The following is a 26,473-nucleotide window of genomic DNA, read 5'->3' as shown; positions in this document are numbered from 1 at the left end:
CAATGACAGCTGGAAATGGGTGAGCTATTGAATGAGGGAGAGAGAGTTAAACTGCTGTGATTGCTTATAGTCTTCCTGTCTGAACTTTCGCTAGAGCTACATTTGTATTTTATAATTTAAGTCATACTCAAAAATTGTATTTCTGCTACTTAAAAACTCTTCAGTTAGGAAATTTTTTTTGAGTAATTTCAACTTGTTCGGGTTTACAGTGTGAAAGAAACTTTTTTTTATGACATGTGGCACTAAACTGAAGATCTGCAGGTTTGACTGATGGAATATTATTTTCTTTGGCTCTGTGAATCTGTTTGTGTTTTTGAATCAATCCATAATAAATTAGCTTATCTCAGCATCTTTCTCTTTGCAGCGTGTCTCTATGTATCAAAGGATAAGTGTGAGCACGCTGCTGACGTGAGAGAGAGAGAGAGAGAGAGAGAGAGAGAGAGAGAGAGAGAGAGAGAGAGAGAGAGATATCAGGGTTCCTCTGTGAGCGTCCTGCTCTCTGTCAGTGAGTTCTCTTCTGTCTGTGAGGCTGGAAGATGTCGAGTGAGATGCTGAAGTAGAAGTGGGAGGAGGACGGTTTTCTCTGCTCTCTCGGAGACTCCGGACCACCTGTCACTCCCCCGCTCTGAGGACAGACTCGTTCAAAGAGGAGCACAGAGGAGTAAAGAGGCAGAGACGCGCGTAATTTCTCTGTGCGTCCTCCCCGCGCCATGCCTCCCTGCCTCCTCCTCCTCCGCTTCCTCTGACCGCCACCTTTCTCTTCTACCTTGGATGAACTTTCTCGCCGTGTGCGGGGACGCGGCTGAGACCATGAAGACGACGCGGAAATGTCGCGCGCTGCTGTCGGTGGGTCTGAACCTGGTGGCTCTGTTCTTCTCCACCACCGCCTTCATCACCACGTACTGGTGCGAGGGCACCCAGCGCGTCCCCAAGCCCAACTGCAGCAAGCAGCGGAGACACAACTGCATCGACTACGGCGTGAACGAGACGGACCCGAGCAAGGTGCACTACAGCTGGGAGACCGGGGACGACCGCTTCCTCTTCCGCCGCTTCCACACCGGGATCTGGTACTCCTGCGAGGAGAACATCCACGAAGCAGGTGAGCACAGAGTCCAGGGATCCTTACTTTAAAGCTCAAACTGGATCAGGTGTTACCTCGCTGTTAAAACACAGCTGTAGGAAAAGAATGTGTCTTTGGGTGCTTTTAGGACCAGTTTTGGGCTTTAATCATGAAAAGAGATTTTCTACGAATAATTCAGCTTCTTTCTGTAAGCATTTATGTCACTTGTCCCCAGATATTTATGTTTTAAATCCTTTAAATCGGAGCTCTTCTTTGAATCCCTCCTGAATGCTGACGGTCACTCGGGTCATTTTTACGCACGCACGAAGGACACATCTCTGCGCGTAAAAGCGGCATGATTTCAGGTTCTACTGCGAGAATGGCTGCGTGGATTCTTCTTTTGATTAAGTGTAGCTGGTCAACAGGTGCAGCAGGTTTATAAAGGTTAGACTGGTGCTTTAAAATCGCTCTAAATGCAGTGTGTAAAGCAGTTTCCAGGTTTTGGATAATCGAAGAGGAATTAAAATTTTCCTAACCCTAACCCTCTTAACAGGAATTAAATTTAAAGGCACTCTCACAGTTTAAATCTGCTTTCTGATCTTCACAGTAGAGAAGTATATTCATTAAGTTGATTAACAGAAAAATTAAAACATTTTTGAAGCCAATGCAGCTTTTCAAATCTAAGTATTCGCGTCCATTCTTGGATTTAAACCACACATTTAAAGATGCCACCTCTGTTGGAGGAGTGACGTGCATACTTCACTTTATTCTGACATTTTAAAGACAGAGAATTGTCCATAAATCAAGGAAATAATGAGCATTCTTATTGAAAAATACACGTATTTATCAATGATGGCACTACTTATGATTACTACTTATATAGACTACTTCTTGTGTTTAAAAGAGCAGAGTTATGGACATGAGGAGACAAAAGCCTCTTCAGGAGTCCCGACCTCGACTCTTAAAGTTCACACATGCCCCTCACAGTCTTCCCTGTGAGAGGGGGGTGATGACATCAAAAACACCGTGGTAGGATCAATGTTTACATGTAGCATCGATGTACAGTAAATGCTAAAAGCAGTCATCATCGCATCGCTCTGAGTTGCTTCATCCATCATCATGTTGTAAACAGGCAGGTTTGTAGTTCTCGTCTTGAAAATGAGTCTCCCTCTTGAACCTTGAATGTTTTTATTCATCACAATAGAAGCTGTGTGTGTGCTCACACTGGTCACACAATAAAAACATCCCCTTCTGCTCAACCCGATTTCTTATGTAACTTTTGCTACAGCGCTGTAAAGTTGGGGTGAAAAACGTGGCTGTTTGCGTTCACACATGCAGCTCACCCAGAAAATGTCTGTGGAGTTTTGTGCATAAGTGAGTACAGCTATAGAAATTTAAGGGGTTGGCTATTCAGTTCACAATAAGGACAGGTAACAAACTTAGGATGAATCTGGACCTGAGAGGAAGTTTGTGTGTCTGGGGTTGCATCCAGCAGTGAGCCGCAGAAGCTTCAGGTTTGCCCCTGAAATCAGGAGAGTATATGTGAGAACATGTAGGAAGTATGATACATGAATGAGACAGGCTGCTTTAGATTCATCAGACAAAGAGTCAAGACAAAGATTAACATAAAATCTGGACTATAAATCACACGCTCCAAGAGGGGAAAAGTTTAAACTGTATCCTTGCATGAAGACGATCAGCAATGTGCAGTTTATATGCAGATGTGTAGCACGATCAGTTCACCAAGACTCACGCCATCCCCTCTGCTGGTCAGTTGTCTTGAATTGAGGAGTCTTTTTAATGAAACCAGCACTCCATAACGTTTATTTACTTGATAGTACACCACTGTTTTTAAAAGTTGCTCGCCATCTTCTGGGTAAAATACTGTCACACACATAGACGGTATAAATAATGCATGTAGTATCCATGACGTCACCCATCTGTTTCTGAAGCGCTGTTTTGAAGCCATTCGTTGGCGGCAGCCATATTGGAAATGCTGAACTCAACATAACTGCTGTCGAGCGAGTGTGACATAAAGAGGCGGGCTTTGAGTCTCCTGGTGCGAACAAACAGCAACAGTGTTCCCGCCAGTGGCGGTTCTGGGAAGGGGCCAACAGGGGCCAGTGCCCCTTTATAACTGAACCTGGACCCCCCTGTGGCCCCCCCTCCACACCAAACAAGTATTATACAATAAAAAAAAGCTTTGGTATCGCACCGATGTTACAGGCGGAACACATGCATGTGGCACTTGGTTCCAGTCCTTTAGAGCGCTACGGGACTCATGTTGAGTGTAAACAGCTAAATGTTACACTCTTGAAAAAGTGAAGAAAGAATCACGAGCGTGATCGTTTTGTGTTTCCTCATCCAGAGCGTTTAATAGAATGCAGAAAAAAACGCGGTCTTCCTGCTCTGCAGGTGGAGACCAAAGCAATAGATCACAGATGAACATCTGACACAGACTACTAAGTAGATCACAGATCAACATGAATAAATCTTACTTTTAAACGATAGAAAACATAGTAAAACAGTATAATTAAACACCACTAGCGTAATTACTGTTTGTTTTTAACCATTAACTGACTTTATGCATTTCAAATGACTTAAATGTTTCTAGATGATTTTAATCACTCTCTAAAACTTATGAAATCATTTTGTTTTTTGGACACAATGTAGATTTTAGCTTTTTTATAAACAATGAACTTAATAAACTGTTTTTAAACTCTTTTTAACTTATAAAATGCTTTTCAACCTGTCACAAAAACAGCTGCTGTCAGTCTGCATTTTGATCTAGTACACAGTAGTACAAATGTCTAGTATATAGGGATGCACTGATGTTTTGCCAGTTTGTTCTCAGCTGGTCCTCGCCCTTCTCAGTCTCTTTTGTCAGGGTTGAATGTGTCCCTCTGACAACACCCTTGGCCCCAGCCTGACCCCCCCCCCAGTAAAATTGGTCTAGAACCGCCACTGGTTCCCGCCTGTCAATCAAGTCAGCTGTACCTCTCGTAATGAAAAAATCTTAATCTTAATATCTTGGAAATTGCTGCGTTACAAAAATAATTCACCCCCGTACAGTGTGTACTGATAGAGAAATGAGCTATCCAGATTACACTCGTTTTTTGTACCAGGCTGTAAACATGTTTGTTTCTGCTGTAAAGATCGTCTTTTTGAAATTGGTGTGTATGTGGTTTCCTTTACTTCCGGAGCCAGCCTCAAGCGGATCCTCGATGAACTGCAGTTTTTAACACTTCCACATTGGCTTCAATTCTCGCGGCAGGAGGTTGCCGCTTAGTCACACAATAAAACCTCTTTTTGCATTTTATGATGGTGTACTGGGTCACACCAGTGTAAAGAACGCTGCTCATCTTTAGGTGACACAAAGGTATGAGATGAGACTCCTATACGTCAAATTTTATGGTATTTGTGACGTCACTGCTCCTTACTTTGTCTCTGGAGTTTTCTGTGAAGGACTGCGTTGTTTGGCTTATTTCTTCTGCGGTGACTGCTTTTGGGTGATAGCTTGTTTTCGTGCAGCAGCTATGAAGCAAAAACAGTTTGAGTCCTACATCTGAAGCATTCGGCAGCACTTCTGCTGTGTTTATAAAATGTGTTTTTGCAGAACTCAGATTCCAAGGCACCTTAAGAAGTTATGCAAGATGAAAGAAAAAGAGACCTAACCTCAACCTGAAGATTCTTTTTCTGGTTCAAAGTGTGTAAACAAAGAGTTTCGACTCATTCAGGAGGTTTCTAAAGGCTCCTCTGGCAGCGGTACCACACTGTACCGAGCCGAGCCTTGAACTGATCGTCCTTGGAGTGAAACAAGAGGCCGGGCAGATTTATTATTGGAGCACATTTCTAATACAGAGGCAATTCAGGGTGCTTTGTAGAGGCAATGAATAGCTTTAAGACGACACTGGAGAGTAATGAGAGGGGATAACAAGGATAAATGTAATCAAGATAGAATAAATGGAAGTGTTACAGAGAAATGTTGTTATGGTTCATGTATAGGTCGTTAGTTGACCCAAATGCAGCAAAGACTACACCGGACTTCCACCAGATCCGTGTCCGGTCTGTCTCTGTGCTCTCTCATCTGTCAAACAGCTGGAGTCATGTGACCGAGGTTTTCCCGCGGTAATCACTGAATCAAGGATTCTCCTCCTCCTCTCTTCATCCATGTTGTCTTTCTGGTCCTCTGAAAACCTCTGATCTGTTGACTCCAGGCCTGGCTCTGCTCTAAATGACGGTTTGTTGTTGTAGTTAAGTGAAAAACCATCTGGTGATAACACAGAGTGTTTTATTTTGAAAATGAACCGGATGTTTTCATCTTGTTTTGGTGCCTGACTTCCTGTCTTGCTCCATCTGCTCTGTTGAGATTGATGCATTGTGCTCCGGCATCCAGCAAAAATAGAAGTCTTGTGTATCTGATCCGGAGGGCTTCGACCTGCTGGATCAGAGACGCAGCCGAAATACAACAAAGTGGATCCAGTGGAAGTTAACACATTAACTAGAATAGAAACCAGTCACATACAGTGCTGTGACTGATTGGAGATGGACCAGACACAGATCTGATGGAATTTGGCTGATAAAAATGCAGTAAAGAAAACACTCTGTAAAAGTGTGTTAAGTTCCATGTTAAGACAGCTAATCCAACAGTTTGTACTTGTAAACAGATTTTAAATTTAGCTAGAGAACATCGGGACATTCAGTCTGATTTAATTCATTCATTTATGTCAGCAATGATTTCCCAAATTTAAGAAAAAGCACATTTTATTCTGCAAAGAGGTGAGGAAAGTTTTCTTTTAGATTCTGTTTTTGCATCGTTCGTGTCCGGCTGTGTATCCATCCCCATCCTCTCATCTCTCCCCTGTAAACTCCTGATTGTGAAGGAGGAATAAAAAGAATGAAGTGATGATAAAAAGAAGGATTTAAGACACTAAATCCACACAGGTGTTTCCGCTTGTGTATTGACAGATTAGACGTCCTCTCAGCTCTGTTGGCGCGCACACACGATGCAGGACGTTCTACACTCCAGTTTTCATTCATTGAGTTGAATGAACTCAGAGTGAACTCAAGTTGGATACAAGCCAAAACTAGACCTGCACAGGACTTGATTGTCCTGGTCTCATGTGGGTTCACTTATATTTTGATTTAGCTCACAAAGAGGCCTGTGGAGCATTCGCACACTTGAATCACTAAGTTGGACATGAACAAAATACTTAATAGCATGTGTGCAAACTTTGGCTCATGCACGTGAACACAGAGGGGTCACTTTAAGAGGCTGAATCCAAGACAATAACAGAGTGTAAAGATTAAAGTTTGATTTCATTCACAGCATCTCAAACAGCTTTAGTTTATGGATTAGAAGCTGAAAACTAAATGTTGACAAATGCTTATTTATAAAATACACCTTCGCTACATTTTTTTTGAGATTAATGATAACAAAACAGGCCGAAAAGAGCTTAAAGGTGACATATCACGCTTTTTTCATCAATATATATAGGTCTAAGAGGTCCCCAAAACATGTCTTTAAAGTTTATGCTCAAAAAAACACTTTGAAATCAGATTTTGAAATGCCTGAAAAGCCCTCTTCTTCAGTCCTCCTCAGAACACTCTGTTTTCTCTCTGACCACGCCCCCTCAGGAAGTGGATGTGCCTTGGCTGTCCAGCACGTTGATCTAATGTTTACATATTGGCTGAATATACACGGCTGCTCAGAGATCGCGTTACTTCAACCCTCTGAATCTGATCCAGGATCTGATCCTGACGGAGAGGCGCCTGCAGCAGGACCTTTCTGAAGGATTGGTCACAGATTTAGTGTTTCTTGTTGTTTTATTCATCAGTATGTCGACGTGTGTCTTGGTACACAGCTACCAACATGTAGCTATGTGGCTAAGCTAACTAGCGCTAGCACTTATCCATGATAAATAAAAATCATCCACTAGATCTTCAAATCTGCAGACGTGGGGAGTAAAACCGACCTCTGCCAGAAAGGCAGCAGGACCTTTTCTGAAGGATTGGTCACAGGTTTAGTGTTTCTTGTTGTTTTATTTGTCAGTATGTCGACGTGTGTCTTGGTACACAGCTACAGCTATGAACATGTAGCTATGTGGCTATGCTAATTAGCGCTAGCACTTATCCATGATAAATAAAAATCATCCACTAGATCTTCAAATCTGCAGACGTGGGGAGTAAAACGGACCTTTGTGTTTATTAAGACAGCCTACAACTAGCATGCCTCCCTCCTAAGCTCCTTGTTAGCACACATTTGTGCAGGTAATGAAAAACGGAGGGGGGATTCCGTATTATTTTATACAGTCTATGGGCTGAACAAGCTCCGAGCTCTGACTCCGTGACAGACCGGATATTGTTGTTACGTAACAAAAACACGGAAGTCTGAAACGGCTGGTTTCAGCACACATTTACAGAAAGGTGGAGAAATCAGAACAGGGGCAGAATGGATTTTTTTCATTCTCGGGGGGTTTGTAGACATGCCAGGGACACATATTTCAGGTAGAGAACCATTAAAAAGTCCATTTTGCATGATATGTCACCTTTAAGCCCCGCACCTCTCTCACCCCGCGACATGATTGGCTGTTCACTGCCGTCTTCTTCTTCTTCTGTCAAATGTTGGGACGGCAACTAGCGTTTAAAGCTCATTAGCGCCCCCTCCATTTTACGTGGCCGGGGGGTGTAATTACATGTTTATTTATAGCAATTTTTTATCGAAAATGTTTTATATTTATTATAAAATATATTTTGTCCCATACATGTGTAAGTTGTGTTCTCTCACAGAACATTTCATCCTACTTTCTTTAGCAGTCAAACATTAAACTAACTGGGAAATTTTAAATTATAATAATTTTTAAAAAGGTTATTCGAGGCTTAAAATTGCAAACATTTGGTCATATATGCTCCAACAATTAAATCCATGCAACCTCAAAATATATTACAGGGAGCACTAGTGCGAGTGCAAATAATTGTTTGCTAATGTTTGCTAATACGCTAGTCCAAGGAGGACTGAAGACTGGTGGTGCTAGCTCTGCTAATGTTAGCCACACTCTGCAGACTCAGTAATCCCATTTTAGCTGTGATTTAAATCTCTGTTTATCATGTTTATTTTATTCCTGTAACTCTGATGATCCCAACTATATCTGATAATATTTGCAGTAAAATTAAATGAACCAGTGCCAACTTGTCTAAAAGTTCTGTGTAAATAAGTCCCGTCACGACACTAGACTAGATCAAAAGCTTGTAAATAAACGGAGTCGGGGGAAAGGTGGATGAGCTTTGAATGTGAATCACAACATTTTGCCTCGGGCACAGAGACATCCAGGGTCGCCTCAGGGTTTAAAAACACAATATGAGCTTATTTAAGTCACTACATCATGTTCCTGAATCCTACTTTATGTCAAAGCAGAGAATATTCTAACTTTGGTCGCTGTAATGAAACATAAAGTGACAGAGCGGACCTCGCTGTGTTTTCATTCTGCTGAAGTCACGTCTGTACAGAAACGGAGCAGCCAGACCTCAAGGGTCATTAAAGGTTGAAATGAAAACATGCTGTCATGGTCACTTCAGCGAGGCTTACTAACTTCATTACATCACTACAATCTGGCACGACTGTTTAAGAGACGCGTAAGCAGCTCAGTTAGATACTGTTCAACCAGCAGTAATGAGAACAGAGTCTGGTGCTCCAAGAACAGGCTTTAGTCTGAGTTCACTTTTTAAATCAAACACCGGTTTTTGTCTTTAAAGTTTCTGTCTAGACCACAAAACAGCTGCTTTTGTTTATCTGGAGTTATCAGTGTGGTACGATTTCATTTCATCATGTATGCCTGAAGTAACTGAAGCTAATTATGAGGGATGATATAACTCATCTGTTTTGGAGATGTTAAAACTTGGACACCAATTTGTCTGTTTCTAAGTTAAGCACAGGTTAGGTCAGCATTTTAAGTCTGGCGCCAACTGGGGATGTAAACAATTAATCAAGTATCGATTAATTGATCGTTAAGAAATTACTTGAAACACCCATTTTTGTGTCCAATTTTCCTTCACGTGGAACAAACATCATGTGGTCTCAATTTACATTCATCTATCAGGGAGGTGTTTTAAGTTTAAAGGATGTTGCGATGTTTCTCAGCTGGTTAAAGGTGTTGTGCACAGCGGAGATGCTCAGCTGGCTCAATAGAGGATCAATATGCAACTGCTGCCAACAACGACACGGACACAAAGGTTGAGAACTTTAAACAGGACATTTCCCCACCTTTGGATACAAAGCCAACAGACTGGTGGGGATTGCTTGTACGCTATGTTTGCAGATCAGCAACATCAGAGCCGTCTGAGCTTTTCTGCCGCTGGATTGTGACTCAGTTGCGGTCCCGGCTGACACCTGACTGCGTACACTTGCTCATTTGTCTCAATAAAAACAAGTAGGCAGAAAACTAGACACTGTGTACTTTTCTGTTTAGTTCTCTTGTTGCAGCAAAACCACAATTAGGAGTCTGAGCCTTAACGTTATAACTCCACCTACGCAGAGAATATTTTTATGAGCCTGATCGTTGATATTCAGCATGTAAAACATGTTACCTGTATTCAATACCGTCAGTTATATGCATTTTGTTGCTTTGGAAATGTATAAATCAGGTTCAAAACAACGTATTTGGCATTGTTTTTGATGTAAGAAATCTCAATGTTTTTTTATTGATTAATCGATAGTTGATTGTTAACATTTCCAAAGGTCGATTACATCCCTAGCACCAACCATTTTTGGGCTTCAGCAACCCATGGGTGATGTCACTACTACTACTACTACTACTACTACTACTACTAATACTACTACTAATAATAATAATAATAATAATAATAATAATTAATAATACATTTTATTTATAAAAGCGCTTTAAAAGACACTTTACAAGAAATTAAATTATATAATAGAAAAGCAAAGGAAAGCAAGGCAGCAAAACAAACAAAACAAAACAAAAATCAATCAATTAGAGGATAAAAGCTGTTGTAAATAAGTGGGTTTTGAGCATAGACTGTATAAAATATGGACGTAGTATCTGTGACGTCACCCATCTGTTCCTGAGAGCTGTTTTGAAGCAAATCGACGGCAGCAGCCATATTGGTAATGTGGAACTCAACTAGGCAGAGTGTGACGTAGTGTGAGTCTCTTAGCCAATGGCTGTGTGTTCCCGACCGGGAGTCACGTCAGTCATGTCCTTATTTGGGCAAAACTCGTAATCTTAATATCTTCTTAACCGTCACGTTAGAAAAAAATTCACCCCCCGTACAGTGTGTGCCATTAGAGAGATTAGCTTTGTAGGGCCAAGACGTATTTTGAACCAGGCTGTAAACATGTTTATTAATGCTGCAAAGATCGTCTTTTTCCCATTCATATCTATGTGGTTTCCGGTGTTTCTGCAGCCAGCCTCAAGCGGATTTTCGATGTATTGCAGTTTATAGCACTTCCGCATTGGCTTCATCATTTGAGACCAGAGTTTGCCGCTTGGTTTTGAGTCAGGATTTGAATTTGGCGAGTGAGGGAGAGAATCTGAGGTGTTGGGGGAGAGAGTTCCAGAGGGTGGGGGCAGCGACCATAGACTGTAAATAAAATGGACAGCGTTGCTCCGCCTCTTCCCGTTGTACAGTTCTGAAGCCAGAAAATCCCGCTCCTGGGCGCCGCCATTGTGCAGCCAGAGCCTGTGAAGCCACTGTAATAAGCTCCGCCCTACAGCATAGCGACACAAGACGTTGTGTGTCCTTTGAAGTTTCCCTCTACGGCGGCTGTGAATCAAAGGAAACCCAGAAGTAAAACCCTGTTTTTTAAACTCTAATAACTAAAGAAAAATAAACTTTTCAGGAAAAAGAGGACTTGAACACAAAACAGTCAAATACTAACTACATATCACCACAGCATACGGATGTGAGAAACATTCGTATGACGTGTATTTATTTTTTAAAGTTTGACTGCACCCCCATTCAAATGAATGGGGGAGACAGATTTTTTGACCTATACTGCAGCCAGCCACCAGGGGCAGACACTCTGCTGAAAGCCTCACCACCAGGGCCGTAACCGGCACGCTGGGCAGCGACAGAGAAGGCCCTGTCCCCCCAGGTTCGGTGCTTGGGTTTGGTGAGACGGGTGAGGAGGTTGGCATTGGTGGAGCGGAGGTTGCGGGAGGGACTATATGGTTGCAGAAGGTCAGTGAGGTAGGAGGGAGCTAGATTATGGAGGGCTTTGTAGGTGATGAGGAGGATCTTGTATTGTATTCAGGAGGTAATAGGGGCTATATGGAGGTTCTGGAGGACTGGGGTGATGTGGTCTCTGGAGCGGGAGTGAGTGAGGAGGCGTGCAGCTGAGTTTTGAATGTATTGTAATTTGTTGAGGAGGGTGTTGGGTAAACCGTAGAGGATGCTATTGCAATAATCGAGTCTTGAGGTGATGAAGGCGTGAATGAGAGTTTCAGCGGCACTGAAGGAAAGGGAGGGGTGGAGACATCACTAAAACTACGTCCAGTTTTACTCAGTCCATGGTACATTAAGTGCTGTTTGAAGCAGACTTTAAATATGCAATATTCTTTAGAGCTACATATTCTGATATTGAACTCTATAGGGATTTACTCGCTTTTGGAGCCAGCACCTAGTGGCCATTTCAGGAAATGCAGTTTTTTGACACTTTTGATTTTGTGGCGTTTCTTAAAAACATTAAGTAAGTTGTTGTGGAGTTAGAAAGCCCGATGCTCATCTTTTCTACAGGCTGGGGCACCTGTATTGAAGGTCAGGCTGCATATATTGGCATCAGGGCACCAAGTTAACACTTAAGACGATTACATTGAATAAAAAAGATCACATCCCTCTTTGATCTGCGTCCCTTTGAGGCTTCTTTTCCTGCATCTCCACTTGTGTGTAAATAAATCAAAGCAATAAAGGGAGTCTGAGGATAAATGACTTTCCTCTTATTCAGATTAATCTGATCAGGCTGAACGATGCACATGGGGCTCAAACTTTTTGAAGTTATGGTACGTTAGCTGTTGTTTCACGAAGCCATTCATACTCATTACAGCTGCAATTAGCCCCGAATGACATCAGAACAGCCATTAAACAGACTGAGGAGCGGCTGGCTGCGGGGAACAACGTCTAAGTGGTGTAAAAGTGAGAGCTGAGGACTAAAAATAGAGCACAAATAAATGTGAAACCACCTGAAGTCTCTTTAAATGAATCTTTTCCATTGCTGAGAGCCTGAGAACAGGGATTTTTTCTGTTAATTGACATCTTTGAGGACTGTTGTCTCCTAAGTGCAGCAGGTAGGAGTAAGAATACTGATTGTGCTGTTACTTAGTCCTGTCTGCAGGTCACGGAAGAGCCCGCTCCCTCTTTAATTACATTTTAGATTCATGTCCTAATCAAGCGCTGAGCTGCTCACCTTTCGGCTGTGGCACACTTTCCCTGCAACTCAACAAGTCATCGACGCATTTATCTGCCGCCACACTCGCTTTCTTCTCTTCCCTCAAGTTTTAACCTTGGAAAATATGAATCATAACTACCTCAGAAGAGTTTCTCTGCAGGCTTTTGTTAAATTGTGTGTTGCATTTTTAACAGGGAAGTCATTTCTAAACTTTTAAAGCTGGAGCAATTATCATTCTGGTTTAGTTTAGGTAAGGAGTTAAAAAGGAGGGCGAGAAAACAAAGTTCAGACAGAGCAGAGGGATGAAAAGTTGCTCCTTTTTTTAACCTGAGTCTTTTATTTATGCGTTCAGAGCTCTAAATAAGTAAAGGGCTTTAATGACTGAAGCATAATCTGAACAAATGGAGCACATCAACTAAATCTGCTTATGTCTGAACTATTATTTACTTTCATTGTTTTTTTACCCCTCTCTTTTTCTTCCTTTACTTCCTATAACTCCTAGCATTAGGATGTTAACACGCTCTTTTATGTGTACTTCATGTGCGATCAGAAAACAGCAGACTAATTGGCTTTGTGGTTATTTTATCTGCGCTGTAAGCTGTTTAATCTCTTTGAATCAATTCAAAGTTATCTTGTTAGTCTTTGACTTTATTGCCGCCCTCTGTCAGGATCCTTTTATGACCCGGCCCTCCTTCACAGCTCCGGTCTCTGCTGCTGTGAGCCGGTTCAGATGGGTTAGTTCATGAGGAAATGAGAGCGAGCCGGGAAGGAAGGGTTAAGTTATTTAATTATTCAGCGAAGAAATAAGCCCCTCAAATGTCATCGTAACGCTTACAGGGCAACAGACTCTTTGTGGGATCAATTCACACTAAATTTCACGTCTATTGAGAATTCAGCCTCTTTTTAGTGATCCAGATCATTTGGGTCAGCAAGAACCGGCTCTTTCTGCTCCCAAGCAGCTTTTCATTGTACCAGTTTGGCTAACAGGAGAACGCTCGCTGCCACACAGCTGTGTTCCTGCAGAGAGGTCAGGTAACACGAAAATGACGATTAATGAGTTAACAGACGTATTAAGTTCGTCTTTATTGTATCTCATATTTTATAAATGAGTGCTCTGTGCTAAAACTAATTATTCTAAACGAGCTCCATCTCATATGGAACATTTTAAAGCATATCAAAGATGCATCATTTTTAAAGTTATATTTTTTGGGCCTTTTTGCCTTTATTTTATAGGACAGCTGAAGAGAGAAAGGAAACGTGGGGAGTAGAGAGTCGGGGAAGACCTGCAGGAAATGGTCGAACGGTCGGGAATCGAACCGGCGACCCCTGTTACGAGGACTGTAGCCTCTGTATGAGGGCCGCTTAGACCGCTAACCCACCAGCGCTGCACAGATGCATCATTTTTGATGACTGTTGCATGAAGTCCCTCCTTGAGTTTAAACATTTTGACATTTGATTAGACCAGATCTTCTTTTCCTGTCCCACAGGTGTGTGCAGAAATACAATACAATGTTACAGTTTTAAAGGTGACATATCACGTCTTTTCATCAACATACATTGGTCTAAGAGGTCCCCAAAACATGTCTTTAAAGTTTATGCTCAAAAAAACACTTTGAAATCAGATTTTGGCATGCCTGAAAAACCCTCTTCTTCAGCCCTGCTCAGAACAGTCTGTTTTCTCTCTGACCACGCCCCCTCAGGAAGTTGATGTGGGCTCGGCTCTCCAGCACGTTGATCTAATGTTTACATGTTAGCTGCATGGACACGGCTGCTCACAGACCCGTGTTACTTCAACCCTCTGTATCTGATCCAGAATCTGATCCTGACGGAGAGGCGCCTGCAGCAGGACCTTTCTGAACCATTGGTCCCAGATTTTGTGTTTCTTGTTGTTTTGTTTATCAGTATGTCGACGTGTGTCTTGGTACACAGCGACGAACATGTAGCTATGTGGCTATGCTAACTAGCGCTAGCACTTTTCCATGAAAAATAAAAATCATCCACTAGATCTTCAAATCTGCCGACGTAGGGAGTAAAACCGACCTCTGCCAGAAAGGCAGCAGGACCTTTCTGAAGGATTGGTCACAGATTTAGTGTTTCTTGTTGTTTTATTTGTCAGTATGTTGATGTGTGTCTTGGTACACAGCTACAGCTACAGCTACAAACATGTAGCTATGTGGCTATGCTAACTAGCGCTAGCACTTTTCCGTGAAAAATCAAAATCATCCACTAGATCTTCAAATCTGCAAACGTGGGGAGTAAAACTGACCTTTGTGTTTATTAAGACAGCCTACAACTAGCATGCCTCCCTCCTAAGCTCCTTGTTAGCACACGTGTGCAGGGAATGAAAAACAGAGGAGGGGTTGAGTTGTATTTTATACAGTCTATGGGCTGAACAAGCTCCGAGCTCTGACTTCATGACAGACCGGATATTGTTGTTACGTAACAAAAACACTGAAAACTGAAACTGCTCGTTTCAGCACACATTTACAGAAAGGTGGAGAAATCAGAACAGGGCAGAATGGATTTTTTCGGGGGGTTTGTAGACATGCCAGGGACACATATTTCAGGTAGAGAACCATTAAAAAGTCGATTTTGCATGATATGTCACCTTTAAGATGTTCACAATCATAAGGCTAAAAACTAAAAACTAAAACACAGTGAAGCCTGGGGCAGATGTTGATATCAACGTTCGAGCCTCTTAACTCCATCACCAATGACATATCGTTGTAATCACGCACACCTCATGCCAATTTAAAGACAAATTGAGTTGTTGTGTTTCTGCTTACATGATATATTCTCAAAGTCTGCTCCTAGCTTTCATGTCATTTGAAACCTAGAATCAAAGACACATTCTGTGCATGCAGAACTAATTCAGTGTATCTGATCATGTAGGTTATATAAGTTGCATGACAGTGACGCTGCAGTTTTCACCTGAAGTCACATGTTTCTCAGCTTCAGAGTTAAATCATCCTCATTTTCTAGGAGCGTCATCTGTTATTCGATGGTGGAGGTGTGGGCGGGGGTGTGTGTGCATGTGGGTTATATGCCTGCGTGAGGCTGCTGGTGGTTATGCTGGTTATGGATGGGCCTGCTCGCTGCCTGAGACACTGCAGAGGCTGAGTTATGGCTCATGTTGTGGCTGCTGATCTGTGACCTGCGGGGTCCCACCGAGCTCTGATCAACTCTCTGCAGCCCGAGTGTGCAGGAGAGCAGGGATGACAGTGCAGAAATGCTTCCTTCATGAATATGATACTGATACTATGTGAGAAAATGATACCATTTAGAGTAATAGCTCAATGCACACATGGATCAGTTCACAACACTAGGTTGAAAAAAGAGACAAAAATGTATGTGAAATATGTTAAAGTAACTGTGAAATGAATCTGAAAACTGGTTCCAATCATACTACAAATGTCTGCATAGTTTCAGAGCAAGACTTTGGCAGTCCAAAGAACCAACACATTTAGCAGTATCAAATAAAGGAACTCTGGTGCCGACTAGGGAGGGTGACAGTGTTTCACTATTAAGTCGTCTACATGTGCACATTACTATTTATATAAGCCTCATTCACCAGAAAAATCCAGTTACAACATCTTATTCCAAGATATGAGAAAAAAAAAAAAAGTAAAATGCAAGCGGCAACCACTGGTCTTAAAATATGAAGGCCAGGCAGTTCATCGAGCGTCCACTAGAGGCTGACTGCAGAAGCACCGGAAACCACATAGACACCCATTCAAAGAAGACGATCTTTACAGCAGAAATAAACATGTTTACAGCCTGGTTAAAAAAACGATTTAGGTGTGAGTAGCTAATTTCTCTTGCAGCACACACTGTACGGGGATTGATTATTTTATAACTCGGTATTATCATGTGATAACCTCTGCGAGAATTGAACCCAAAACAGAAGTGTTAAAAACTGCAGTTCATCAAGTGTCCACTTGAGGCTGGAGCCCGAAAGTACCAGAAACCACATACACACAAATTCAATAAAGCCGATCTTTACAGCAGAAATAAACATGTTTACAGCCTGGTACAAAAAACAATTGTAGGGGCGCTGGTGGCCTAGCGGTCTAAGCGCCCCACATACAGAGGGTACAGTCCTCGTCGCAGGGGTCGCCGGCTCGATTCCCGGTCGGTCGACCATTTCCTGCATGTCTTCCCCCGTTCTCTACTCCCCACATTTCCTGTCTCTCTTCAGCTGTTGTATCAAATAAAGGCAAAAAGGCCAAAAATATAACTTTAAAAAAAAACAAAAAACAATTGTAGTCTGGATAGCTCATTTCTAGATCGGCACACACTGTACGGGGTTGAATTTCTTTATCGCGCAGCAATTTTGATGAATTAAGATTACCAGTTTTCCATTACGAGAGACACAGCTGACTTGATTGACAGGCGGGAACACTGTACCTGTTGGCGAGCTCAAAGCCCGCCTCTTTACGTCATACTCACTCTCAACAGCTGTTATGTTGTGTTCAGCATTTCCAATATGGCTGCCGCCGCCGATTTGCCTCAAAACAGCGCTTCAGAAACAGAAGGGCGACGTCACGGATACTACGTCCATTATTTAAACAGTCTATGAGTATAATTAAAGATACTGAACTCACAACTTTTGCCCAAATAAGGGCATGGCTGACTTGGTGGCCAAGCAGGCACTCTGTAGCTGTTAGCGAAAAGGCTAAAGGCCCGCCTCTTTACCTCAGACTAATTGGACAAAGTTAGGTTGTGTTTAACATTTCCAATGTGGCACCTGCTGAGGATTAGCTTTGAAACAGAGCTTCAGAAACAGATACTACGTCCATTTTTAATACAGTCTATGGTAAAATGATCGTAGTGTCAGGGCGTATGTTTTGGCACGGAAAGTCCTCTCAGTTTGTAAAATATTAATACACATGTTTGAAAAAGGATGAACTTATGATTCTGGAGTCAAACATTTTTTTCCCCTTTGCAAGGTTGAACCATCTTTTCATTCACGGCTCAGAAATAACTCATTACGTGGCTTTTAAAAAGTGAAATTCTCAGCTTCACATTGCTCTGAGACGCCACTTATGACCTTTTTTGAAATTAATTTCCTTTTACCAAATTAACATTTCAATGCAGGGTTTATATGGCAGTGTAAAGAACCTCAGTTAAAGAACAGAACACTGACTGGAGCTTTAACGTGTGATATTTCTCCTTCTCTCCACCTTGTTGTGTCGTTTGTTTCCTGCCTGATGAATCTACAGCTTGAACTGTTGGTTGACGCAGTGACACTAATGCTCGTTTTATCCTTTTCTCTGCCCTCTTTGCGTTCACTTTCATCCTCTCATCTTTTTCTCCTTCCCATTAATCACCAAACTCTGCTGCTCTCCCTCCCCTCTCTCCCTTTCCTCACACCTCTTCTCGGGTTCTCTCCCAGCTCATTTCACCTTGTGTTCTTCACCTCACTTTCCTCTACACATCCCTCTCTCTACCTCTCTCCTTTATATCCTTCCCCCTCTTCTCCCCCCCCGCCCCCCCTCTCTCAGGTGAGAAGTGTCGGAGCTTCATTGATCTCGCCCCAGCGTCGGAAAGAGGTGAGTAATGACCGTCATTAGGCTTCTCCGCCACTCCCTGCCGCTCCCCACCTGTTCCACCGGCCCAGAGAGACCACGAGGGAAACAAAAAAACACATACATGGGCTGTTTCTCTGTGAAAGGGGCTCTCAGTCGCCTTTTTGTCCACATTCAACATTATCCAGTCACATTTATCTGATAAAACGGTCTGGATTTCCTAGGAGGAGTTGACAGCTCTCTTTTCGAATTCATCAAACGCTCTAATCTCGATCTTGTATCACATCTTACTGCGAGAATTTGTTACCAAAAAAGGAAGTCAAAACCATGTCCCTCGTCCGTCAATACCCATAGGTTACATTTTCGGTGTGATCAAGGTTTTCCTGCAGTAATTACTGAATCAAGGATTCTCCTCCTCCTCTCCTCATCCATGTTGTCTTTCTGGTCCTCTGAAAACCTCTGACCTGTTGACTCCAGGCCTGGCTCCACTCATCATGATGGTTTGTTGTTGTAGTTCAGTTAAAAATGATCTGGTGATAACACAGAGTGTTTTATTCTGAAAATGAACTGTGTGTTTTCATTTTGTTTTGGTGCCTGACTTCCTGTCTTGCTCCATCTGCTCTGTTGAGATTGATGCGTCGTGCTCCGGCATCTGGATCCAGTGGAAGTTAACACATTGACTAGAATAGATGCCTATGGATCGGAGATGGACTGGATACGGATCTGGTGGAATTTGGCTGTGATAGAAGTTGTTCAATGTGGCAGACTAACCACTCACTCACTCACCCACTTCGCCATTAATAAATAAAGGTTGTCGCCTTGGCCATTTTGGCTGCTACCAGGTTGTCTTTTTTGGAGTCCAATGGGACCATATTTGGACAAGAGGGTGGAGATGGAAATACTCAGTATTTAAAGTCGTACCTGTGGCTTATACTTTCACTGACAAGTGAGTTTTGTAACTCTATTAGCTCATTTTAACTGCTTGCGTAAATTTCACAAGGATGCTGGCAAGAAAAAGTCATGCAAAAGCTGGGATTAAAATCAGGGCTATTTGCATTTACACATGCAGCCCACCTTGGAAGTTAGTACTCTTCCTTCCCTAGCCACACCCTGAGAAACATCAAACTTACACCCTCCAGTTTCCCTTTAGTCGATGAGAGAACTTGTTGAATGTGGCAGACTTGCTGCATCCTTATAAATATCTCCACAGAAGGACACAAAAATCATTTTGTAACCTGTAGCTTAAAAAAATGTCTCTGCTTGTAACTATGTAGTCAAAGCTGGGCAGAGGATATTAACCCCACTGTCCCAAGGGTTTCAGGGACATTAAAAGAAGCAGGACAAGTGTGTGGTGGGTAGATTATTCGTCTGCGTTCTCTCCGGGTACTCTGGCTTCCTCCCAGAGTCCAAAATACACACTCATCAGGTTAATCGGTCTCTCTTGATTGCCCTTAGGTGTGGGTGCGTGCATGAATGGTTGTTTCTACCTGTTAGCCATGTGATAGCCTCTCCTGGGTCTGCCTCTCGCCCTGATAGCTGGGCTAGGCTCTGGCTCCCCTGTGACCCTGAATGGGAGAGAGAGGTATAAATAATGGATGGATGAAAACTAGGTAATGAGTAAGTTTAGGAGCCTGAAGCAGAGTGATTTAAACCTTTGCACTATTTGAGCGTCCTGTTCTCCCCAGGTTTCTGAAGTCATTTATCCACCTGATTCTAGCTTTAAACCTTAATGCAGCTTTAAGGTTTGAGACTTATAAAAATCTAAACCAGTCAAGTTCCCAAGAAAAGACAAGAGAGGTCTACGGTTATTTCTGCTGTAAATCTGTGCAATGCAAGCTTATTGAGAGTGACTTCCTTTGGAGACAGCCTCAAGTGGCCACTTGTTGAACTGCAGTTTTTGGGACTTCTGCATTCGCTTTATTTCTCGGCCCTGGCGGTTGCCTCTTGGCCTTATCTCAATAAGTGCATTCATGAATCTACACCCAGAGATGCAGATGATAGGTAGAAGAAGAAAAAAAGAGAGCTTATAGAGAAGTACCCTTTTTAACTCTGGGGACTGCGTCGAGTCCAGATGAACCATTTCAGAAATATACAACCAAAACTGTGGTTTAAGAAGCATTTAAAAGCTTCTGCAAGCACTTAATCTGAAGCTTCCTGAGGCCTTTGTCGTGATTATATTGATGGAGGAGGCCGCAGAGGGAAAGTGACATTTATTAATTGATATGAAACAAGCTCAGTCCTGTCTGGTGGGGTGTCAGCTGTGATTTATGGAAGTAATAGAAACTGTGGACTCAAAGAAAAATAAGGCCAATGCTTTATTTCCACATCTAGAATTAAACAGATTTCGAGTCAGTTTTCTAAAAGTGTTCTAAGAGAATTATTTAACTTTTCCACCAACAATCTGCTGAAGAAGGAGAGGGATTAACCTTATCAGAGGGATCCAGGTAGTCTGTAAATCATACTTTGTCGCTGCTTTTTCTTTCATGAACTAATTGATTTCCTCTCAGGAGATTGTGTCGACTGAAACAGTCAATACGTGTCATTCATAAAGGGCATGGATTTACATTTTTCGATCACAGGGTGGGGGGCTCAATGCTGTTGACGTAGTGCTGCTGTGTTGCAAGTTTCATAGAAACAGTGAATCCAACAAATTATGATGTTTTGCTTAACTTCTCAATTGATGAACAAAGGAAACAAAAATAATGTCCCTTTTTTTGTAACACCTAATACTGAAATACTCTACAGCTAATCTTTTCTGGAAAATTAACACTTGGACATAAATTAGCATGATAAGAGCTAACTATAATAACAGAAAACATGTTTAAGAAAAATGTATTTGATGTGTATTTATGTCCCATTTGTGTACATGGAAGTTACAGCCTTATGACATCTACAGTACTGCAGCCAGTTAGTAGGCGGAGGTCAGGATGTTTTGGCTTCATTTTGGGAAGCTGTTACATTGTCCATCTTTTTGTACAGTCGATGGTAGTTCCTCTCAGTGTTCATGAAAGAAACTAATGTTAAAGTACGGTGGCCTACTAGGGCAAGCGAGTTCCAAACAATCCTCATTAGGAGATATGGGTTGCAATTAAAAAGTTTTGCAGAAGTCTAAAACAGCAATTTCAACATTAATATGCTACTTTGACGCCAAAACAACAAGTTAAATGTCTGGTTTTCTTCTCTGTCTGCCTTTAAAGAAACATCTTCTGCAGTTGTTTTATGGTTTTGTGTGATTTCTGTATTGCACTGTTTAATTGCAGTTGTTTCAGCTTTTTGCAGCACTTCATTTATTTCTATGTTTTACTTGCAGTGTATTTCTTGTGTTGGGTTTGTTTTAGACTTGTACATGTGCTTTTGAATTTGCAGTAGCACCATTTGAGCATTCGCAACACGTTTGCTGTAGTTATCACACTATAAAAACTGCAGTTCCTCTAGTGTTCACTTGAGGCTGGTTTCAAAAGCCCAGAAACTCCCTCAGAGCTCCTATTAAAATGTCAATTTTTCAGTGGAAATAGAGCCTGGTGCAAAGAAAACAAGTTGTAATGGCTAAATTCTCAATTTGAACAAACTGTCCGGGGGGTGAATTATTTCAGATTTAATTCATCTACTTTGGCTATATTAAGGCAGAGAGTTATGAATGAAGTTGTGGAATTGGGGTCCTGATAGGTTGACTGATAAGTAGGCGCTTTGCAGTGTTCTGCCAGGAGGGTTAAGTCCGGCCTCAGCGCCACCTCTTTGCCTGTTTCTGGATTGACTGAAAGCTAGGTGGAGTTTCCATAAATTCCAATATGGCACCATTGTTGGGCTTCATCCAAGAGGCAACCTCCGGTCTCAAAATATGAAGCCCATGCGGAAGTGTTATAAACTGCAACTCATCAAGCATCTGCTTGAGGCTAGCTGCAGAAACACCGGAAACCACATACACACCCATTCAAAGAAGACGATCTTTACAGCATAAATAAACATGTTTACAGCCGGGTTAAAAAAACGGCTTCAGTCTACGTCGCTAATTTCCCTACTGAACGAGGGGTGAATTTTTTTCTAATGTGACAGTTCAGAAGATATTAAGATTATTAATTTTTGCCCAAATAAGGACATGACTGACTTCACTGACAGGCGGGAACACATAGCTGTTAGATAGGAGGCTCAACTCCGCCTCTTTACCTCACACTAAGTTTGGTTGAGTTCAGCATTACCAATACCGAACAAAGCAGTATGACATTGTAACAGCAGTTGAGCTCCCACCATGAGCATGACGTTAGAGGAAAACAGCAGCGGTGTGAATCTGAATTAACTTTAAAAAATGTGTTTTCTGCCTTTTATTTCCTCTCAGGGTGTTTTTAATGTGATCCCTTGTGGAGAACACGTATCAGGTGCTTGTTAATGAGCGAATATCTCAGCGCTCTCTTCCACATTCCTTGGTACTGCAGATGAGAGCAGGTTATTTCTAATAGTGCATGGTGTTTATATCCTGGGGCTCATAAAAAGAATATTTTAACGTCCAGAAGAAAGGGAATATTTTGGTGCATGCGGGCGTAGCCTCTAATTCGCTGTTTCATGCAGAGCAGGTAGTTAATAATGGAAGTTCTCAGATGGTTTCATCTGTTAATGCCATCTGGAAGAAGAGCATGATGCTGCAAGGAGCAGTGGTGGATGATATGATGTACTGAGCTGAGCGACCTTGCTTCTCATACAAGGATAAGATATGTAAATCTGCCTTCCTTTGAGTCCTACATGCTCACTGCTGTGTTTTTATAACACACAACTGCTCCTTTGTGAGATCCAAGTTTGTCCTTAATGAAAACTGAAACAAAAAAAAACTTTGTTGAAAGAAATCACACAAAGAACCAACAACTGTTGTCCTTAATCCACCTGCAGAAGCACAAAACCTTGAGAAAAAGCCTCCAAACTAACTTTGAACGATTTCAAAGCATTTCAAACATCACTGATTGAACTTTTTGTTAGTTTAAAGCTTTCTTTCTGATCTGAAAATGCCAAAGGTTTAGATTCAAACTAAACTCAGTTTATTTAGAAAACTAGAAATGAAAAATAACTAGACTGTCATGAATTTATCAGGAGAACCAAAGAAGATCATCTAAAGAAGCATCTTTAAAAGACCGCTCTCATAACAAAATAACTTCTTCATCTTCAAGCTATTCAAAATATCAACAGGTACTGACAAAAATGATTAGTTGCAACATTTCAGATCACCTCATTATGGCCAATCTGTCGTCTTTGTTGAACATTTCTTTCCTATATATATTCTTGTTGAAATTATTGTACTGTACACCTTTTTATTTGCTGCTCTAACTCCATGAATGAATAAAGGATTATCTTATCTTATCTTATTAAGTTATAATGTTTCTTACGATCTGGTTTTATTCCTGTGAGCCACTGACAGAGAATGTTTTTTTATTGTTGGTATTTTCACATGTTGTATGAAGAGCAAATGTGCCAATCACTGTTTTTGGGTCCCAAAATTTTAAACCAATCAAATCCCGTCCTGCCGTTCTGCCCGCCTCCTGCGCGTACATTTCCCCGGCGTGCACTCCAAGTCCCCGTCCCCTGCCTCTGCTTCCCCTGACTCTATTTACTGCCCCTCTCGCTCCACCTCGGGCCTGTCCCCTCTGACCCGATGAGGTGCTTTGCTCAGGACTGTAGTCCGGATCAAAGCTCTCACCACGGGGGCTCTGACAAGCAAAAGAATTAATGACATTTAGTAAGTCCCACAGAAATGTAGATGTACTGTAGTGTCCGTCTGGACGCTGTAGGGACGACAAGCCGATTTGTGAACACGTTGATCTTTAATAACCGGTCACTGTCGGCCGTGATCACGCCAACCAACAAAGCAACAATCAATGTTTGAATGAATGAAGAACTTCTCCTCTTGTCCTCTCCTCTCTCCCGCTCACACACTCTACACCTCTCCTGATGCCTTCACTGACTGTCAACACTGTAGGAATTAAGAACATCTACACTGAACATGTTTAACAGTAGAGTTGTTACAGTATTATATATGTGTTATAACTTTTCTCCTGATATCGTGTCACCAGTACAACTGGATAATGCTATCATGACAGTTGTAAGTGCTAACAGCAGCCATGTTTGTTTGTGTTTTTAACTTTCACTATGATAATGTTATTGTGAGGACCGGTTTTTAATCAGTCACGATCATATGGTCATGAATCAGTGGCGCTCGTGCATTAGAGCGGGGCGTCGTTTTGGAGGAGGTTCGAGGGGAAGGGGGGAGGGGTTAGACGGAGTTCTGAAGACATGCTACATTCAAATTCATGCTAGTTTTCCGAGACTACTGACCCCAGCTTTCAGTAACAGAAGAAGAAGAAAACATGAGCGACAGTTTCAGCGATTTTCTCCATTTCTGAATCTCACACTACCACACACGTATTTCCAGAGACTGAGCATGGCTGTAAAATGTAAACATACACGCCACAACACATCACAGAAACACCGACATAAAGATCAAGACAGACTCTATTAGCAGCACCTAGTCCTGCTGCTGATTAACGTGACTGCCACACAAACACAAATTACTAACATTTGTATTATTGTAGACCCAAAATGACGGTCATATGTTGTGTCAAGCGCAGCCACCTGCCAATAGCCTGGGCTGCAGCTCCGGTTACTGGCAACTGCCATATTGCTAAAAAGCTCTACTACCCTGATGTAAACAAGCACAGATGAAAGATGGCAAATTGTAGCACGGTGTGGTTTGTCAGGATGTTGTTCTAGAAAATGGAGACGTGTATGTTAACCTGCAAGAAGGACCAAAGGTTGGTGGTGCTAGCTCTGCTATCTTAATAATTTGACATTGTTTACGACTGTGTGATCTCATGTTTATCTGTGTGCTCAATTCAGATTGTTTTCTTGACTACTTTGGATCATCTCAAGGTTTTTCTTATCAGTTCAAAGATGTCAACTACAATCAATTAGTGGATTTGTTAATTCTGCAGTCGTTAGGAGCGTCCCCTGACGGTCTAATGCCTTGCAGTTAAACACAGAGGGACAGAATGTGCTGTAGGTGTTGCTCTCCTCTTGAATCGTGTACTTTCTATATCCAGATATATCCCTTCTTCTAATTCTGTGGGGAGCACTGATGGTTGTTAACTGAAACAAGACTGTGGTGGAGGCGTACGACTACCAGGCCGTAATCCTCGTTCATCTTAAATCCAGCACTAAATCAATCCATCAATATTCTTGTCATCAAGCTTTCCCCTGTGGGTCCAAATCTTATTAAATCTCCGCTCTTGACATGAAATGTTCTGAACGAAATTGAAAGATGAAAAATGTTTAATGTATAAGTGTTGACAGCACGCACCACTGACCCACTTATAAAACACACACACACACACCAAACACATACACACACAGACCCACACCAACTCAGAGTAATTAAAGATGTAATTATGTGAGATGAGGTTCGATGCGCTCCTTCCTTCCTGTTATCAGTGCTGCAGGTTGAATCCTTACCCACACATCCTCATGCTAATGAAGTATAAGACTGCTCCTTCTACTAATACATATTCATAACACAAAATAACAACAAATTTGATCAATATTGTTGCATTGTGAGTTTCCCTTACAGGCATTTTTAACCCTTAAATCTGCAGCTGACGAGGAGAGGGAATGAAGTTTGTGTATCAGAGCGACTAGCATGTTTATTAGAAATCATAACAAGTCCTGAAGGGGCGCCGTTTTAGCTCAGCGGTTAAAGCGTATGCTCGATACACTGAGGCTGTATTCCTCAAGGCATCTGTCATGGGTTCAACTCAGACCCTTGACCATTTGCTCTCTGTTCACTGTCCTATCAATACAGGAAGTGTCCCAAAAATATCTTGTCTTAATATCTTTCATGTAACTCTTCCATTTTAGTGATATTTGGTAACAAGGATGTCTATCAAACATGTATGTCATCTGAGTTTAGTGATTTAGAATGCTTACATTGTGTGTTGACATGACCTTGAAAAGTGAGGAGATTACTAAGTAATAAAATTGCCCTGGGTAGAAAGCATGAATCAGCCTCAAGGCAAAGTTGTGGAGATATTTGAGTTTGAACCAAAATGTTGAACTAAATGCGGCAAGCATGGCAAAAAGAAAACAACATCACATACACTGCTGAGTGTCTGAGCTGCTGAAACTCTGCAGGTTTGTAGTTTCTCCTTCTAGTGGCCTGATATGAGCAGCCGTCACATTTATTTTTACACCTCAACACCGTAAAGTGGTTATGGCTGTTTTGATCGCTCATGCCTCTAGAGTTTTTTTACTCATTCCTTCTTGCACTCTGATATGTTTCAGTGTGTTTCTATCCTGGGCCTTAAAATTCCTCCATCTTTGTTTATCATTTAAAAAATACCACAATCTATTTGTATTCACACAAATTGTGTCAGAAAACTTAATGTGATGAAAGTACTCTATACTTCTGATAAAATAATTTTGTGTCTCTTTAATTTGTTGGGGTTGTTC

General features: G+C 41.8%; 1 protein-coding gene across 1 annotated transcript in view; it reads left to right on the top strand.

The window, feature by feature from the left end:
• The first annotated feature begins 520 nt into the window (after positions 1-520).
• Positions 521-26,473, top strand: part of gsg1l (gsg1-like) — a 47,817-nt gene continuing 21,864 nt past the window's right edge. The window contains exons 1-2 of the mRNA XM_034711900.1: positions 521-1,099; positions 17,969-18,016. Coding sequence (XP_034567791.1) covers positions 772-1,099; positions 17,969-18,016 — 376 coding nt within the window. The 5' untranslated portion in view covers positions 521-771. The remainder of the gene's footprint in view (positions 1,100-17,968; positions 18,017-26,473) is intronic.

The sequence above is a fragment of the Notolabrus celidotus genome, chromosome 20 (assembly GCF_009762535.1).
Source record: "Notolabrus celidotus isolate fNotCel1 chromosome 20, fNotCel1.pri, whole genome shotgun sequence".
In the NCBI taxonomy this organism is placed as follows: Eukaryota; Metazoa; Chordata; class Actinopteri; order Labriformes; family Labridae; genus Notolabrus; species Notolabrus celidotus.
Note: the sequence above shows the minus strand (reverse complement) of the source record. Positions and strands in the feature narration are given on the sequence as shown.